The sequence below is a fragment of the Chrysemys picta genome, chromosome 2 (genome assembly GCF_011386835.1).
Source record: "Chrysemys picta bellii isolate R12L10 chromosome 2, ASM1138683v2, whole genome shotgun sequence".
Classification (NCBI taxonomy): Eukaryota; Metazoa; Chordata; order Testudines; family Emydidae; genus Chrysemys; species Chrysemys picta.
The window spans coordinates 129,086,152-129,105,341 of NC_088792.1; the positions used below are offsets into that span (position 1 = coordinate 129,086,152).

At 41.3% G+C, this 19,190-nt stretch overlaps 1 protein-coding gene across 1 annotated transcript in view; it reads left to right on the forward strand.

Moving 5' to 3' along the window:
- UBE2QL1 (ubiquitin conjugating enzyme E2 QL1) overlaps positions 1 to 18,818 on the forward strand; it is a 33,118-nt gene extending 14,300 nt beyond the window's left edge. Inside the window, exon 2 of the mRNA XM_005294602.5 lies at positions 17,493 to 18,818. Coding sequence (XP_005294659.1) covers positions 17,493 to 17,624 — 132 coding nt within the window. The 3' untranslated portion in view covers positions 17,625 to 18,818. The remainder of the gene's footprint in view (positions 1 to 17,492) is intronic.
- The last annotated feature ends 372 nt before the right edge of the window (positions 18,819 to 19,190 follow it).

Genomic DNA, 19,190 nt, shown 5'->3' on the forward strand with positions numbered 1-19,190 from the left:
ATAGACTGCTGGCTGCAAAAGTTCCTCTGGTAGCTTCCAAAAGATTGGAAGATTCTCAGTCCATTGTTCAAAATACTCCTTTTAGTTGTAAATCCACAGTCCAAACAATTGGAGCAGGAATGAGGCATAATGGAGATGTCTCAAGTGTCTTTTATATCCTCTGCCATGTGCATGGAAATTTACTGTCCAAACAAAGCCCACAGCCCCTGTGTATGGAAAGTTACTGACAAAGATGGAGTCTGAGGTTACATGTCCATATCACATTCGTTTACATGTTTTGCTGAATCACAGGGGGTGGCCATGGGTTCCTTGCTGTCTGAGGCATCCTCACAAAGAGCTATCTGGAGAGCTGATTTTTCTTACTGCCTATCAAGCTTGAATAGTTCATTCACAATGGGCTGGTGAGACTGGATGTAAACTACTTTGTGGGTCTCCCCCAAGAACAATCACATCTAAGATACAAATACATAGCCAATATTCATAATTTCACATACAGTTATGATAAATGGATTTAACAAGGATAATAATACTTGACAGACAGTAGCTTTTCCCTTGACACCTTAGATGATAAGATTTGTATAACAGTGGTAGCAACAATGACACAAATGGTCATCTTCAATCATACAGTGTCAAAGGAAGGAAAATAATTCATGTCAAATACTGATATTAGAAATATTGTAGTTTTAGAAAACTGAACAAATGTGATATATACTATAGGTTATATGACCAGTGATTACTATCATATCCTGGGAATAATTTTAGAGTAATTTTTCCACTGGCAGTTATACATGAGAATGTTGAGACCCTATTTTTCATAAAACATCTGTGGCATTTAGCATTTCAACAATCCTTCAATTATTGCTTTCCCCAAATCTGCCATTGAAATCAGTGAGGAATGCAGGATTGAGCCCATAGGTTCTGCACCCTGCTAACGCAAATATTAGTCCTGCAATATCTTAGTATTGCAATATCCTGCAATATCTTAGTAATGTAGAAGTCAATAGGATAGTCACCCTGATGACCTTCAACTATACTGAAACCCAGCTAGGTAATGCCATTAGCCTTGTACTAGTGGAGGGGGTGGCATAGAATGAGGTTCAGCATTCTATAGCTTTCAGAAAGGGATTAGGAGAAATTAGGAGCTCCTGAACCACATTCAGCTTTTATTGTTCTGAAGTTAAGCAGGTCTTCACAGCTATTTATATTAAGAGCTACTGCATATTATATACTACTGACTGTTAACAATTGTCCTATTGGAACCCTGTGTTTAAACGGGGGTAGGCAAAGAACACTCACCTCCCCAAAAGGAATAATTCAAGGGAAATGCCACAATCTGAAATTTATTGAGTTTTTTTGCTTCCATGGGCTATTCCCATATAGGGGAGAATGGGGCCAAAGAGGCATAGAAAAGTTACTGCTGAAATTATAGATCTGCAAATAACTATTCTTAATAATATTGCTCAATATTTGCTTGTGCTGCAGCTATTCACTTACAATATTTATACATCAGGTTTGTGATACTATTAACCATATCTCATAAGCAGATACTTTAAAGTAGATTTAAAAGCCTGCAATTGGGAGGAGGGAAACATTTGCGTACTAAAATGTGACATGAAAAATTGTGCTATGGCACATTGCAATTAGTTATTGCAATGATGCCATGGTCCCAAATCCAGCAGAGCACTTAAGCAAACTTTTAACTTCAGATATATAAGTATTTCTTTGACGTTAATGGGAATATTTTACATGCTATAAGGTAAGCATATGTTTAAATGTTCTGCTGGATCAAGGTCATGGTGAACATTTCCTACAAAGACATAGAAATTTTATACCTTCATTTAATTTACCATTATTATTTAGAAAAGCCTGGGTTTCCAAGACATTTGTTCAATGCCTTCTAGCTGTACATTCGTCAGTGTGACTATTTATGAGCTAGATCATCATTTTGTTGTCTTTCCCAGTGTAAGGGGCCACACATTATTGTAGTGTCCAAGGAATAGACCAGAAGGGAGATTGTGACGCTGGGAGTCACAATGGCCTGAATGCACAAAAGGAGTCACCACCTAACTTTTAGGTCCCTAGAAAAATCACTGTGATTCACAAAGTGTGAGTTAGATGCTTAGACTCCTATATACTGAATGGGGAGAGAGAGGCACCTCAGAATGCGATTCCCAAAAGCCAGAACACTAGGCAGGTAGCCACCTAAGGATATGTCTATACTACCCGCCAGATCGGCGGGCAGCGATTGATCCAGCAGGAGTCAATTTATCATGTCTGATAAATCAACCCACGAACGCTCTCCCGTCGACTCCAGTACTCCACCAGAGCGAGAGGCGCAGGCGGAGTCAACGGGGGAGCATCAGCAGTCAACTCACCGCAGTGAAGACGCCGTGGTGAGTAGATCTAAGTATGTCGACTTCAGCTACGTTATTCACGTAGCTGAAGTTGCGTAACTTAGATCGAACCCCCCCCGCCGCCCCATGTAGACCAGGCCTAAGATAGCCAATAGGAGATGTTGATTAGTGTGGTGTGTGTTAAGCCCTGTCACTGTCTCAGAGATAAGTGCTTAAGTCTGGGGTCTGCAGGGAGGCACCTATCACTGCCTGGGATTCCACATTCAAAACTCTGATTCATTTCAATACAAGGAAATCAGGATTGAGATTTTGGTATCAAATCCTATTACAGGCTGCAATAACCTACATTAAAATGGAAACAAAAGCAATCCTTATAAGATAAAATTTCATGCCTTTTTTCTTAAAAGTTTATTCCAGTTGTTTGACAGAGAAACTGAGTAGGCCATCACGTTTACTTTGGTTGTCACTGCTACTATTACAGTTTTTAATGAGAGGATTTGGTTACGCAATTGTAGAATTCTGGAAGACGATCTGATGCTCCATTATTACTCTAGCTGAATTTTGCAACAGCATGACTACTGGGCAACACAATAAGTCTGTTGTGGGGAAATCAACATAATATTGTATAGTGGCCTAGATGCTGAAAATGTTTTCCATATGCATAATTTCACAGAGTTTAAAGCCTGAAGGGACCATTAGATCATCTAGTCTGACCTCCGGCTTATCACAGGCCACTACATTTCACCCATACTCATATAGTGAGCTCAATACCTTGAGTTAGACTAAAGCATTTCAGTCCTCAGGAGATTAAATTGTTGGGTGCCACAGGCAGAGAACAGGAGAGATGAAAGATCCACCTATGCCCAAGATATGTTCAGATGATCTTAATCCATGCCTCAGGCTCCAGAGGAACCCCTAAGATCCCTGACATTCTGACCTGGGAGTAAATGCCTTCCAAATCCTAAATCCTGATTATGACTCTGAGCACATGAACAAGACACACCAGCCAAGCATGTAAGAAAGAAGATTCTGAGTACCACTCCAGAGCACTAGTGTAATAGCTAGGGCATAGGCAGTCAGCCTAGTAGCATCTACCAGGCAAAAGTCAAAGGCAGGAGTCAGGACTAGTTAGTAAGCCAAATAAAGAGAGGGTACCAAGGTCAAGCCAGGCCAGGGTCAAAGTCAGGAGCAAGCCTGGGCAAAAGACAAGGTCAGTAACAATCTGCATTTTTGCTCAGATTGCTCCGTAGGCCAATTTCCTGGTGTGGACCAATCAGGCAGCTCTGTTGCTCTGGCCTCTTCAGGCATTACTTTCTGCAGTGCCTAACTCTCCAGTAATTGTTGGATACTATTCTGCATGACTTTCCAGTGGCAGTAGAGAGGTGTCTTAGTAGCCTAGCGTGCTATGTTCTAGATGTGTGGATCCATACAGTTAGGCCATCCTGTCCTGCTTTTAGCTGAGGCCAATCTCTGATGCTTCAGAGGATGGTGCAAAGCAAAACCCAGACTACAACTGTCCAGTTGTGCACTGAGGGGAAAAATGCCTTCCTGAAGCATGAGATTCTATTTCAGTCATAATGCAGAGCTGCAAGTGTTCTGAGTAAGCTGAGGACAAAATGCAGAGATTCTTGTTCTCCCCTTGGCCCAAGAAGGAAGGGGATGAACAGGGGGATTCATAGATTCCCAGATCCAAGACCAGAAAGGACCCCTACTGGAACAGAGTTCTGGCTCCACTACCCCACTGTGCCCAGCCCCACACTGCTATATGCCTCTCCCCATGCAGTGTGGGGGAAAGGTTAGAAAGCAGTGTGGGGGCCGGGCTAGAGGGCCAGGCTGACAAGGAAGACTCTGCAGTTTAGGACTACACCACTGAGTATGACCATCCAGTCCACCCCATTCCCTGCCCCTGCACACATAATCCCATATGTCATACAATTTCTCTCAGAAGGTGGATATCAGCATATCTTTTAGAAATAGATCTAATATCATTTTTAAGACTCCAAGTGATGGCGAGTCCCCAGGTGAGCTGTTCCAATATTTAATCACCCTCACTTCTAGGAATTACATCTTATTTCAAGGTTGAATTGGTCTAACTTCAATGTCCAGCCATTGGTCTTGTTATGCCTTTGTCTGCAAAGTTGAAAAACACACATGCACCACCACCCCGTGCCCTCCTTCCCGTATCAGATATCTTTTCCATGTGTAGGAACCTAGACACAGAGATCAAGTTACCCTTCAGCCGCCTCTTTGCTAAGCTGAATAAGTTGAGCTCCTTAAGCCTCACAAAGTAAGGCCTGTTTTCCAGCCCCTGGATCATTTTTTGTGGCCCTCCTTAGAATTCTCTACAATATTTCCACATCCTTCTTGAAGTGTGGAGTCCAGAACTGGACACAGGGTTTTAGTCACAGTCTTACCGCTGCTGTTTACAGAGGCAAGGTTTCTTCCCTATTTCTACTTGATATTCCCCTTTTTATATACCTAAAGAGTGCATTAACCCTTTTTGCCACAGCATTGCTCTGAGAGCTCATGATGAGGTCTTTATCTACAATTCTTCTCTGAGTCAATGCTTTCCAAGGCAGTCCCCCATCCTGTAGATTTAACTTACAGTCTTTATTCCCAGATGTATTACTTTCCATTTGCCTGTATTAAAACTCACTTTGTTGGATTGTAACCAGGTGATTCAGATCATTTTGTAACAATAATGGGCTGGATTCACAAAGTGACTTGGTTGCCTAAATGCCACTTTAGGTGCCTAAATCTGGAATTTACAAAATCCCTCTGCTTAGCTGCTGCCAAACCTTGTAGACTCCTAAACTCACTCAGAATTTAAGATTTTGCAGTAAAAGATTTCTAGTCACTTACATTTCGCCTATAGGCATGCACACTGCTCCCTTATTCTAGGTGTCCAGGTGCCTAGAGCACCAGTGTGATTCATGAAATGGAGGAAAATAGCCATTCCCCAACCTAACTCACCTGTGAGGCCCAATCCAGTAGGCATGCTCAGAGCATTCCTAATTCCACACTAGACAGCAGTGGGGAAGGGGGACCTCCCTCATAACTTTTAAACTTCGTGTACATTGGAGCAGGGGGACTGGATCCTAGGTCTCCCACATATTGCATGAGTGCTATAACCTTATATGTTCTCTCTTTCTCTTTCTCACTTAATGACTCTTTAAATATTTATCTAAATTGGAAAGATTGAGGCAGTGTCACAAATTCAACAGAATATCCCATAGTCCCCGTGGTTATAGCACTCACCTGTAATGTGGCAGAGCCCTGTTTGAATGCCTTCTCTTTCTGAGGGGGGGGGGGGGGCATGAACCAGATGGTCTCCCACTCCCAGGTGAATACCCTAATCACTGGGCTAAAAGTTACAAGGATATCCTCCTCTAGTGCCTAACTCTTAAGAGAGTATTCACAACTGTAAATTCCAAGCAGACATAGGCCTCCAGCCTGAATTTAGCTGCTAAACTTCCTGAGAGGACTGGGATTGAGGACACATCTCTCCCATTGGCCAGTTTAGACAGGGAGTCACCAAGCATGCTGGCTTTCATGAATCCCATTCTTGGACTCTCCTCTCCCTCCATTCATTGTATAGGGAGATTGAGCACTTGACTCAGGCCTCGTGAATCCCAATGATTTTCTAGGCACTTAAAATTAAGCATTGTGACACTGAGCACTGCAATGCCCAAGTCCCTTTGTGAATCTTGCCCAACTTGTCCTTCTCATTATTTACTACCCTACCAATCTTTGTGACATCTGAAAACTTCACCAGCAATAATTTTATAACATCATCTAGATCGTTGATAAAAATATTGAATAGTGTTGAACCAAGAACTGGTCACTGATGGACCCTGCTAGAAACGGCCCTGCTCATTGATATCACCCACCTTTGACAAATATGTTTTGAAATCTGATAGTGAGCCAGTTTTTAATCCATCTAATCTGTGCCCTGTTAGTTCCATTTAATGCAATGTTTTAATCAAAATGTTATGGATAAATCTAGGTATACTATATCAACACAGTTGCCTTTATCAACCAGACCTATAACCCTGTCAAAAAAACAACAGGTTTGTTTGACAAGACCTACCTTTCATGAAACCATGCTGACTGGCATTAATTACATTTTTAGCCTCTAAATCTTTGTGGATAACCTCAAATTAATTGTTCCATTATTTTACCTGTGATCAAAATCATAGAATCGTAGAATATCAGGGTTGGAAGGGACCTCAGGAGGTCATCTAGTCCACCCCCCTGCTCAAAGCAGGACCAATTCCCAACTAAATCTTCCCAGCCAGGGCTTTGTCAAGCCTGATCTTAAAAACCTCTAAGGAAGGAGATTCCACCACCTCCCTAGGTAACCCATTCCAGTGCTTCACCACCCTCCTAGTGAAAAAGTTTTTCCTAATATCCAACGTAAACCTCCCTCGCTGCAACTTAAGACAAGACCTACCTAATTCGGTTTAAACTAAATGGAAAGATTAACAGAATTAAATCGGAGACTAAGGTTTACAATTTAAAAAGGGCTAACTTTAATAAATTAAGGGGACTAGTTAGGAAAGTGGATTGGGCTAACATATTTAGGGATCTAAAGGCGGAAGGCGCCTGGGATTATTTCAAGTTGAAGTTGCAGGAGCTGTCGGAGGACTGTATCCTGAGAAAGAGAAAACGGTTCGTAGGCAGGAGATTTAGACCGAGCTGGATGAGCAAGCGTCTCAGAGGGGTGATTAAGAAAAAACAGAAAGCGTACAGGGAGTGGAAGATGGGAGGGATCAGCAAAGAAACCTACCTTATTGAGGTCAGAGCATATAGAGATGGAGTGAGAAAAGCCAAAAGCCGTGTAGAGTTGGACCTTGCAAGGGGAATTAAAACCAATAGTAAGAGCTTTTATAGCCATATAAATAGGAAGAAAACAAAGAAAGAAGAAGTGGGACCGCTTAAGACTGTAGATGGAGTGGAGTTTAAGGATAATCTAGGCATGGCACAATATCTAAATGAATATTTTGCATTGGTATTTAATGAGGCTAATGAAGGGCTGAAAAATAGTGGAAGCGAGACGGATGGGAATAAAGGAGTGGGGGTTGACATTACCGTATCCGAGGTAAAAGCCAAACTCGAACAGCTTAACGGGACTAAATCGGGTGGACCGGATGATCTTCATCCAAGAATATTAAAGGAACTGGCGTGAGAAATTGCAAGCTCGTTAGCGATAATTTTTAATGAATCTGTAAACTCGGGGGTGGTACTGTTTGGAGAATAGTTAATGTGGTTTCTATTTTCAAGAACGGGAAAAAAAGTGACCCAGGTAACTACAGGCCTGTTAGTTTGACATCTGTAGTATGCAAGGTCTTGGAAAAAATTTTGAAGGAGAAAGTAGTTAAGGACCTTGAGGTCAATGCCAATTGGGACAAATTACAACACGGTTTTACGAAAGGTAGATCATGTCAAACCAACCTGATCTCCTTCTTTGAGAAAGTAACAGATTTTTTAGATAAAGGAAATGCGGTGGATCTAATATACCTCGATTTCAGTAAAGCATTTGATATGGTATCGCATGAGGAATTATTGGTTAAATTGGAAAAGATGGGGATCGATATGAAAATCCAGAGGTGGATAAAGAACTGGTTAAAGGGGAGACTGCAGCGGGTTGTACTGAAAGGTGAACTGTCAGGTTGGACGGAGGTTACCAGTGGAGTTCCTCAAGGTTCGGTTTTGGGTCCGATTTTATTTAATCTATTCATTACTGACCTCGGAACCAAATGTAGGAGTGGGCTGATAAAGTTTGCAGATGACACAAAGTTGGGAAGTATTGCCAATTCGGAGAAGGATCGGGATATCCTGCAGGGAGATTTGGATGACCTTGTAAACTGGAGTAATAGTAATAGGATGAAATTTAATAGTGAGAAGTGTAAGGTTATGCATTTAGGGATGACTAACAAGAATTTTAGTTATAACCTGGGGACGCATCAGTTGGAAGTAACGGAAGAGGAGAAGGACCTCGGAGTCCTGGTTGATCGCAGGATGACTATGAGTCGGCAATGTGACATGGCCGTGAAAAAAGCTAATGCAGTCTTGGGATGCATTAGGCAAGGTATTTCTAGTAGGGATAAGGAGGTGCTGGTTCCGTTATACAAGGCACTGGTGAGACCTCATTTGGAGTACTGTGTACAGTTCTGGTCTCCCATGTTTAAAAAGGATTAAATCAAACTGGAACGGGTACAAAGAAGGGCCACTAGGATGATCTGAGGAATGGAAAATCTGTCGTATGAAAGGAGACTCGAGGAGCTTGGTTTGTTTACCTTGACCAAAAGAAGGCTGAAGGGGGATATGATTGCTCTCTTTAAATATATCGGAGGGATAAATACCAGGGAGGGAGAGGAATTATTTCAGCTCAGTACTAATGTGGACACGAGAACAAATGGATATAAACTGGCCGTCGGGAAGTTTAGGCTTGAAATTAGATGAAGTTTTCTAACCATCAGAGGGGTGAAGTTTTGGAACAGCCTTCCGAGGGAAACAGTGGGGGCGAAAGACCTCTCTGGCTTTAAGATTAAGCTTGATAAGTTTATGGAGGGGATGGTTTGATGGGATAAAGTGATTTTAGTCAATAGGTCAATAACGTGCCATCGCTGGTAATTAGTAACAATGGTCAATGATGGGATATTAAAAGTTACTACAGAGAACTTTTTCCAGAGGGTCTGGCTAGAGAATCTTGCCCGCATGCTCGGGGTTCAGCTGATCTCCATATTTGGGGTCGGGAAGGAATTTTTCCTCCAGGGTAGATTGGCAGAGGCCCTGGAGGTTTTTCGCCTTCCTCTGCAGCATGGGGCAGGGGTCGCTTGCTGGAGGATTCTCAGTGATTTGAAGTCTTTAAATCATGATTTGGGGACTTCAACAGCTGAGTCAAGGGAGAGAATTATTCCAGGAGTGGGTGGGTCAGCTTTTGTGGCCCACATCATGCGAGAGGTCAGACTAGATGATCATAATGGTCCCTTCTGACCTTGGAGTCTCTGAGTCTCTGAGTCTGTGAGTCTATAAGACCATTACTCCTTGTTCTGTCATTGGGTACCACTGAGACCAGTCTAGATACATCCTCTTTGGAACCCCCTTTCAGGTAGTTGAAAGCAACTATCAAATCCCTCCTCATTCTTCTCTTCTGGAGACTAAACAATCCCAGTTCCCTCAGCCTCTCCTCGGAAGTCATGTGCTCCAGTCCCCTAATCATTTTTGTTGCCCTCCATTGGACTCTTTCCAAATTTTCCACATCCTTCTTGTAGTGTAGTGCCCAAAACTGGACACAGTACTCCAGATGAGGCCTCACCAATGTTGAATAGAGGGGAATGATCACGTCCCTTGATCTGCTGGCAATGCTCCTACTTATACAGCCCAAAATGCTGTTAGCCTTCTTGGCAACAAGGGCACACTGTCGACTCATATCCAGCTTCTCATCCACTGTAACCCCTAGGTCCTTTTCTGCAGAACTGCTTCCTAGCCATTCGGTCCCTAGTCTGTAACAGTTAATGGGATTCTTCCATCCTAAGTGCAGGACTCTGCACTTGTCCTGTTGAACCCCATCAGGTTTCTTTTGGCCCAATCCTCTAATTTGTCTAGGTCCCTCTGTATCCTATCCGTACCCTCCAGCGTATCTACCACTCCTCCCAGTTTAGTGTCATCTGCAAACTTGCTGAGAGTGCAGTCCACGCCATCCTCCAGATCATTAATGAAGATATTGAACAAAACCGGCCCCAGGACCGACCCTTGGGGCACTCCACTTGAAACCGGCTGCCAACTAGACATGGAGCCGTTGATCACTACCTGTTGAGCCCGACCATCTAGCCAGCTTTCTATCCACCTTATAGTACGTTCATCCAGCCCATACTTTTTTAACTTGGACTGTAAGGTGGATAGACAGCTGGCTAGATCGTCGGGCTCAATGGGTAGTGATCAATGGCTCCATGTCTAGTTGGCATGTCTGAGTCATGACATGGGTAAGTCATCTGAGTAAGGCAAATAGAATTTGACTTGTGTTTAAATATACTAATTTTTTTTAAAGAAGCAGTTAGTTATTCAAAGTTCTGCTTAGATAAATAAATGATGATAAAAAACTGAAGTGTTGTCCTCTATATTTCTTTATTTTAACCTCAATTAGCTCATTATGAAAAGGGCCTCACCAGTCCTTTAAAAAGACTCATTCATATTTTAGTAGTACATGGAAATAGCTGATGGCACTTTTTGGAGTTACATTTGTTTTAAATGCCTTTCTGAAAAGTTTCTTGTTTTCTGTTGCTTTTAAGTTTTATAGAACATTTTGATCAAGTTCAACTCAGAATTGGTGTTTTATGAATTAGGGCCTGATACTTCAAATCTTCAGTCATGCACTTAGTCCTTGCTCATGGGAGCAATAACTATTCATATGCTTTAGAGTTTACAGGATGGCACCCTTGTTTAGTTTCGTTTTACCAATCCTGAACAGGGAAGTGGCAAGAAAAAAGAACATGACCCTAGTTTAGATAAAATATAAGTATGTGCAATCAAGATATAGCCAGTGTTGGCCATTTACGATGTTCAATTGCCAAAAGGCTCCTGCAAAGGTTAGGATTGTTACATTTTAAAATAGCAGCTTTAAAATATATTATAGGTGGGGCTGGTAGCATCACCTATTAAGAAGTTGCCTGATACTTTCCATTATAAACATGTGTGAATCATAGGCAATGCCAGCACCCCCTGACTTGAAGTGGTTTCCATCATATACAGGGTTTACTATTTTGTTCAATGGCTTTCAGCACCCCCACTATAAAAAATGTTCCAACACCCTTAGTATGAATTGCCATTTTCAAAGACTTATAACTTGGCAAATGTGGGTGGATTTTCACAGATATAGCAAAAGGAACTCCCTGATGCTAAGGCCATGCCCCCCGCCAAACAAATGCCATGTTCCTGCTCCAGTGCATGGAAATGCTAGAGCATTTCAAAGAAAAGATCTCAAGAATTTTTTAACATGGGGGAAAAAAACATATTCCCTAGCCTAGTTCTTGGAAACAGCTCTACCAGATAGCTGAAATTTAAAAAAAAAAAAAAAAAGAGCCAGAGGCAGATAGCTGACATAGAAAATGGAAAATTTCAGTCAGAATGCTTAAAGTTTTGCAAAGTTATAAGCAAGTGGGAAATTTGGGGCAACTATAATAATAGTTGGTGCTACCGGCCCCTCATATAGATAGATAGATAGATACAGCAGGGCCAGAGAGCAGCAGGAGAGTGATCTTATTGGGTGCTGGAAAATCTCCTTCTCAGCCTGGGGAGGAGCTATTGAGCCCAGAACTCAACTAAATTTGGGGGACAACAAAGGAAAAAAATAGGAACAGGCATGAGGGTCAAAGGGCCAAAACTAGGGAACCTGAAGGGGACACCGAGCAGAGAACCCTGGACAGTGCCCAATGCTCCAAAGAGGATGGAGCTCGGCTGTTCTCAGTGGTGGCAGATGACAGAACAAGGAGCAATGGTCTCAAGTTGCGGTAGGGGAGGTCCAGGTTGGATATCAGGAAAAACTATTTCACTAGGAGGGTGGTGAAACACTGGAATGCGTTACCTAGGGAGGTGGTGGAGTCTCCTTCCTTGGAGGTTTTTAAGGCCCGGCTTGACAAAGCCCTGGCTGGGATGATTTAGCTGGGAATTGGTCCTGCTTTGAGCAGGGGGTTGGACTAGATGACCTCTTGAGGTCCCTTCCAACTCTGATATTCTATGATTCTATGATTCTATGCTCCTCAAAGGTATCCAAGGAGCCAGCGGATGCCGCCCAGAGGAACTCTGCCCGGATGCATGAGGGAATAAAGGAACGAAAACAGGCCCCGCAGTCGCAGAGCCCCCCTTCAGCCAACCTCCTCTCCCTGGTGTTATAAATGGCCATCTTGGCCATAGCTAGGAGGAGGCTGATGAGGAGGTCCCTCAACTTCGTGGGGCCATAGATGGGGTGAACATAAATGAACAGGTGCGGGGAAAACCTCAATAAGAGGTTCTGGAGGAGCCGGAAGAGGGGCTGCAACCTGTGCAGGAGAGTGATCCTGTTGGTATCCAGGAAGTGGGTGGGGAGAGCCCGCCCACTGCTAAAGGACCTCCCCCCAGCCCAGGAGGAGGATCCACAGGTCCGTGATACCAAATAATTGCGGGGGATAACTAATGAGATAACAGGAACGGGAGTGAGGTCACAGGATGATCAGAGCCATATTCCCTGTGGACTAAGGAGAGGTTACTACAGGGTAATTAGAGCACCTGGAGCCAATTAAGGCCCTGCGTGAGACCTAATAAAACCATCTGCTTCAGTCAGACATGGGAGGGGAAGGATAGTTGACTAGAGTTGGAGGCGGACTGTTGTTAACCAGAATACCAGGGGAAGGGAAACCTTGCCGAAGCAAAAAGAGGTTAAGCAGCCCGCAAAGCTAAAGGGGCTGGGACCTGGAGTAGGGAGCGGACCTTCCCCGCTCCTCTCCCTCCCCCACCAGGGCACGAGCAGAGCCCACAACACCCAAGAATAGGGGCAAGGGGCAGCACCCTGACCCACCATACTAAGGAAAAGTGCAGGACCCACCACAGTAGTGTTGGCCATTTGCCACAACATATACATATATATTCCCTTGAGACATTTATATCAAATCAATTTGAAAGAATTTCATTTAGTATCAGAAGGGATTTCAGAATTTATATCTTTGATATTATAATTTTTTGTATTGCATACTATATAGCTTGTTTGCTGTAGAGAAAAGATGGCGTATGTTCTTCCCCAAAATTCTATTTCTAGGCATCTCTAGAATGGTAATAGCTGCATCTCAGGAAATTAAAGGGTGGACAAAATGTGTCAGGTTCCAAAAACTTTCAGTTGATGAGACTTTTAAAACATGCTGATGTCTAACTAGATCAGTTCCTGTGGGAGTTTAAGTGGAAGCTGTTGGACTCATTTTCTGATATTATTTTTCCTTTTTCTCATGTGTCTCTAAGTACAAATATATTCCCTACACATGTTTAGTTTAGGATAAAAAGGAGAAAATATTTAATATAAAAACAAACATATCCAGAATGTTACCTCAGCTGAATTAACCATTCAGAATGTGTTATGTTTCCATTAAATCAATCTGATTAGTGTTTCTTGAAAAAAAGAGGACAGTAGATTTTGCACCCATGCGCATTTGAAAAGATGCTGAGAATCACTAAATTCATTTATATATTACTTTTCTGAAACTGAAAATGAATATTTTCTGGGGAAATATATTTACACAAATGTATGTGTTAGTACAATTTTAAAAGGTAAACTTTAAAATTCTCAGTTATACCACAGCAATTGTAACAAAAGCCCTATCGTTTGAGATATTTTAAAGTAAACACTGGAAAATATACTGTATTGGGAAAAATTCCACATTGGTAGAGGAGTGAGAAAGATGACTTAATAGAGCTTTTCCATCTCTAATTTCTAAGGTTTTATTACATGAATTTAATGTCATTTTAATAGTAACTAGTTTACTAACTTCTAATAGTGATTTTATCCTCGTTCCTTTCAATTTACAGTCCTGACTAGTTTGTTTGTTTTCTGCCCTGGTCAGTTTATTTTAATATTTTGGACATTGTGATAAAATCTGAATTAAGTGAAACATCATGCATAGGCATCTGCATTTTTTTCAGCTATAGGCACTATTTGCATATGTGAAATTAAAAGTTAAATGCTAACATTATTCTCAAGTAACTTCAGAGGTCCCAGACAAAACCACACAATTCAGAAAAAGATATTTTGTCCCAAACTTTTTTTTTTTAAAGGGCGATTTGCACATGCAAAACATATTCACACATGCAAACATTCACAACTGAGTACAACTATAGCCTTCAGTTGTGGTGAATAGTGGGGCCCTGGTCTACAATTAGGATCTCTAAGTGATACCACAGTAGAAATAATCAGTAATCCTAATATAATAAGCCAAGCCCTCTCGTGGAAATAAATGGCAAAACTCACAATGATTTCAATTGAAGTAGGTTCAGCAGCACTATTTATTGCCTGATTTGTGTCTCTTTGTCTATGATGGAGGGTTCCAATTTTTTTCATAGCATAGATCACATTTTAATAGAAATTGTCCATGTGAGCATGAATTAGAGGGGAGGTGGGTCATAGGACAATCTCCCTATTTGCTATCCTATACTATCCCTTTGGAAACTACAGAAATTGTTTAAATTGAAAATTAATAGTAGGAACAATGTTTAATGTATTTTTAGTTGCCTTTTAGTGTAATTTAGCAGGAAAAGGAACATGTGATCAGCCAGTTTCTTGGTATCCACTAGCAAGTGCCCTGTGGACCACCAGTTGTCAACAAATCACAATTTGAGAACATCTGGTCTGTGACTATTAAAACACCTTTAACAGTTTCTGGGGTGTATGTCTCAGGAGGGAAGGCGAATTTGTTCCATTTTGATTTTTATACTCTTGATTTTAACTCCAAACTCAATTGCTTATTCAGTGTAATCAGTTTCATGTAATTAGAGTTGGCAATTTTCCGTTCAAATTACTTAGCTATTGTTAAAAGTCAACAAGAAATGCAGACTTACCAATAAAAGAACATTAATTCCCTGCTACCAATCTCCATTTTTCTGTCTTTCAACTGAGTGTCACAGGGTTAACAGATCAGAAGCAAAATATGGGAATCAAAAATTGTGACCTATACCTGATTTTCAGCAAAGTGTAGAAGAATAGGATATATTATTTGGTTACTTCTAAGTGTAACACTGTTGCACAAGAGCAACCACTTATCAGATTATTTTTGTTCTGTCTAACAAAGGCTTTCAAATCAGACTGTCAAACAATTATGATAAAGTGGTAGTTTAATAATCTAAATAAATCTTTACTTATTGGCTATATGCCGGGGTGGGAAAACTTTTTGGCCCGAGGACCACATCTGAGTGGGGAAATGGTATGCAGGGCCATGAATGTAGGGCTGGGGCAGGAGGTTGCAGGAGGGAGTACAGGGTATGGGAGGGGTGTGGTGTGCAGGAAGGGGCTCAGGGCAAGGGGTTGGGGGCTCAGGGTAGGGGGTTGGGGTGTAGGAGGGGCTGCGAAGTGCAGGAGGGAGCTCAGGGCAGGAGGTTCAAGGCAGGGGGTTGGGGTGCGGGCTCCAGCCCGGCACTGCTCCTGGAAGTGGCCAGCGCATCCAGCAGTGGCTCCTTGGGGTGGGGTGGGGCACGCTGCTCTGCCATGCGCTGCTCTTGCCTCTGGGTACCACCCCCGAAGCACCCATTGGCCCCGGTTCCCCGTTCCTGGCCAATGGGAGCTGTGGGGGGTGGTGCCTGCAGGCAAAGGCAGTGCACGGAGCCCTCTGTTCCCCCACCACCACCACCACCACCAGGGGCTGCCAACTGTTTCTGGGAGCGGTGCCAGGCCAGGGCAGGCAGGGAGCCTGCCTTAGCCCCGCTGCGCCACAGGGCTGGCAATCCCGCAGGCCAGATTGAAAGCCCTGACAGGCCAGATCTGGCCTGCAGGCTGTAGTTTGCCCTCCCCTGATACATGCAATACAAATTAGCATTTTTAAGAGCAGTATTAGTGTATAGTGGAATAAATTTGCAGCTATATTATTGTCTAGTGTCTGTGTAGTCTGCTGATTTCACAAATAATTTAATTCATACTCTCACCAAATGTGCAAAATTATTCTATGATTATTATATGTGATAAGCTGTTAACAACCTATTACTTGGGTGTCATGTCAAACATGCATTTGAAATAGTGTCCTGTCATACATTTGATACCCATATTTAATTCTGACCTAATGAAGATGCAAGGAGTTTGAATGTTTAGATTTTCATTTATCATAAAATTCATCATATACATGAGTCACAAAAATGGAAATCGGCAGGTTGGTGTTTTTAATCTAATTTGGAATATTACATTGTCCTTATCTTTAGGAAAGAATACGGTTGGGTGTTGGTCCATTTATTTTTTGCAGTTCAGATTATCAGAGGAAAACTCTGTTGAATCAGCAGGCAAAGCGTCCTGCTGTTTAGTGATGTTACCATGCTATCACTGGGACAATTTACCATGTTGGCAGTCTCCTCTGGAGAATATATTTGAGTATTTTAGTCATGAATTATTCATGGAGGACTGGATCATTCAGAGCATTATTAATGGACAACACGTGACTTTTTTCATGATGCACAGAAGGCATGGATTTCATGACATTCATGTTTTTTATTAGGACTGGCACTTACTACTCTGCATAAATTCCTTACTACACATGGTAGTAAATCACAGTATTCCAGAGAAGTGCAGGATTGGGCTGTTTATTGGTAAATTGCACATTTATATTAAAACTGAATTTATATGGAGAAGGTCTGATTAAATAAAAATTAACAGTAGATAACTAGGAATCGTGTGCTTGGTAACATTTGGGTATAATATAGGATACACTTAGAAGCACATTCATATTGCAAGCTACTTTTTACATTGGAAACAGCATTTAACTATGAAAAATAACATTTTCCTGTTTGGAGAGGAAAAGAAGGGCATTAGTAACCTCAGTAAGAATATCATTCATTAATGCTCCTTGATTTGTCCGTAAATCGTAATTAATGACAATAATCATGTATGGCACTATTTGCGCTTTTACACAATCTTGGGTCATTAAGAAAGCATTTTCTAACCCCTGGGACTGACATGCCTTAGGGAGGCACCAGACTAAGTTGGTGGGGGGAATTGGGAGGGGCAAAGGAGAAGATTAGTATCAGTGGTGGTGGGGAAAGCTGCAGAACTTGAGCCCTCTCACTTCGCAAATATGCTTTTACATCTATATAGTGGTAGGAGATTCCCTGAAAGCCATCCACCTTCCTCCCTGTTCCCATTATTCAGCAATTAGATATTATATAATAAAGGGCTACTTTTGTGTGTCTGCCTGTCTTCTGACAATGTTGAGTATCGTTGTTGTCTGCTGGGTGGACAGTCAGACCTGCTCAAGCATTTGTGATCAGACAGAGGACATAAGGGTCTAATACTAATACAAATTGAGTGTTTTATGGGATACCATTTGTGAATGCTTATTGTTTTTACTTGTTCAGTGCTTAAATTTGAATGGACCTATATGTTCACATGTTTAATGAATGTTTTCTCTTTCTTTGGTGCAGGGCCGTATCTGCAGAAAAGCTGGCAAATCAAAAAAGTCCTTCAGTCGTAAGGAAGCTGAAGCAACATTTAAGAGTTTAGTGAAGACCCATGAAAAATATGGGTGGGTCACTCCTCCCGTCTCTGATGGCTGATATTTGCAACCTGCACATCAATGCTAAACAAAACAACAAAACCAAGTACTATGCCATCTCCTCAGTGCTGTACACCACCCATCCTTTTCTACTTCAGCTTCTGTTAGATACCATGAATGTCAAGGAGACTTTTAAATAATTTGATCTGTTTACAGAGGGAGAGAAAACAAATGCTGTTTAGGATTATGTTTTAAGACTGGTGAATGGTCATCTTTAAGTCACTTTAGAGCGGATGTTATGATTGTGTCATTTGTCCCATGCAGGCCATATTGTCTTCATCTTCTTTCCATGACAGCAGCACCAGACATCAGTACTGGAAATTCCATCCATTACTGCTCAGTTCATTTAAATGTAAATGAAGCAGTTAATATTTAATAGGGAAGCAGTGCATTGCAGGTACATGTTTGCTGTGCTGTTTATCTTTGTTTCCTAGCAGGTCAACATAACTTGAAGATGTGTCTTTATGTGGAGCTGTGGTCTGCTGTGACTAAATTTAGACCTCATGTGTGCTCTATATATGACCTTTAATTCATAAAAGCAGAATTATAACAATGAAAGATTCTGGTGTTAAAAAACTGTTAAATGAAATCACCCAATTGGTCAAATTGTACTATCTATGCTGGTATTGTGGTATGCTGTTGTTCAAAGATAAGCCAGTGTGATTAGATCAGGTGATCTTTCAGATACCAGATGCACCCACTATAGGGCTCAAAGTAGTTGATGGTAGAATAGTTTTTATCTTCCCAGTACAGTGCAGTACTCCAACAACAGTATGTTTGCCTGTCAGCTTTTCAACGGCAATACAAAAACCAAAAAGCATAAATGAACCTTTAAAACGTATGAGTCATTTTAAAATGATGTGCCAGTAACAAAGTAAAAGTCAGATTTTTCAAAGAAAGTGGAACAATTGGTTTGTAAGATGATTTGCATGGTTGAATTTTTTATTTTTACTCAATAGGCATTGTATGTACTTTGAGCCCAGTATCTGAGAAAACCCACTGATGTATATAAATGTCCTGTTATTTAATCATTAAGTTTTAATTTTTCTCTTTTGTTCAATAATTTAAAAACTTTCTAAGACTCCATGAAATCTGGAGATAATGTTTATAATAATATAATGAAAAAGCTTAAAAATGTGGACTCCAAATGGAAAATCGTATTGGACACATTCTAAATAAAATCACCAGTACTGTTTCATTGCCTCAAGAATTCAATCATTTTAGGCTACTTTTGTTTTCAAATTATTAGATGTATTACTGTGAAACACTAGAAATCTTATTGATATATTATGCCTGCTTTGGCAGCATTTTCAATTGAAAGCAGGACATTATTGATTGTAAAATGCAGTCCAGAAAAAAAAATATAATGTGTTTTTGGAGAACTCTCCATTACATGCTTAACACAAGATTAGGCCATTGCTTTTAATCAAAATGGCTGAACAGTCTCCAGTTACATTTTAACAGCACTGAAGAAATCTTTTATTCTAACTATTTATGGTGCTTTGTGGGGTTTTGGCTTGATTTAAAACTAAACAGAATAGAAAAGAACAAATGAATTAACTACAAA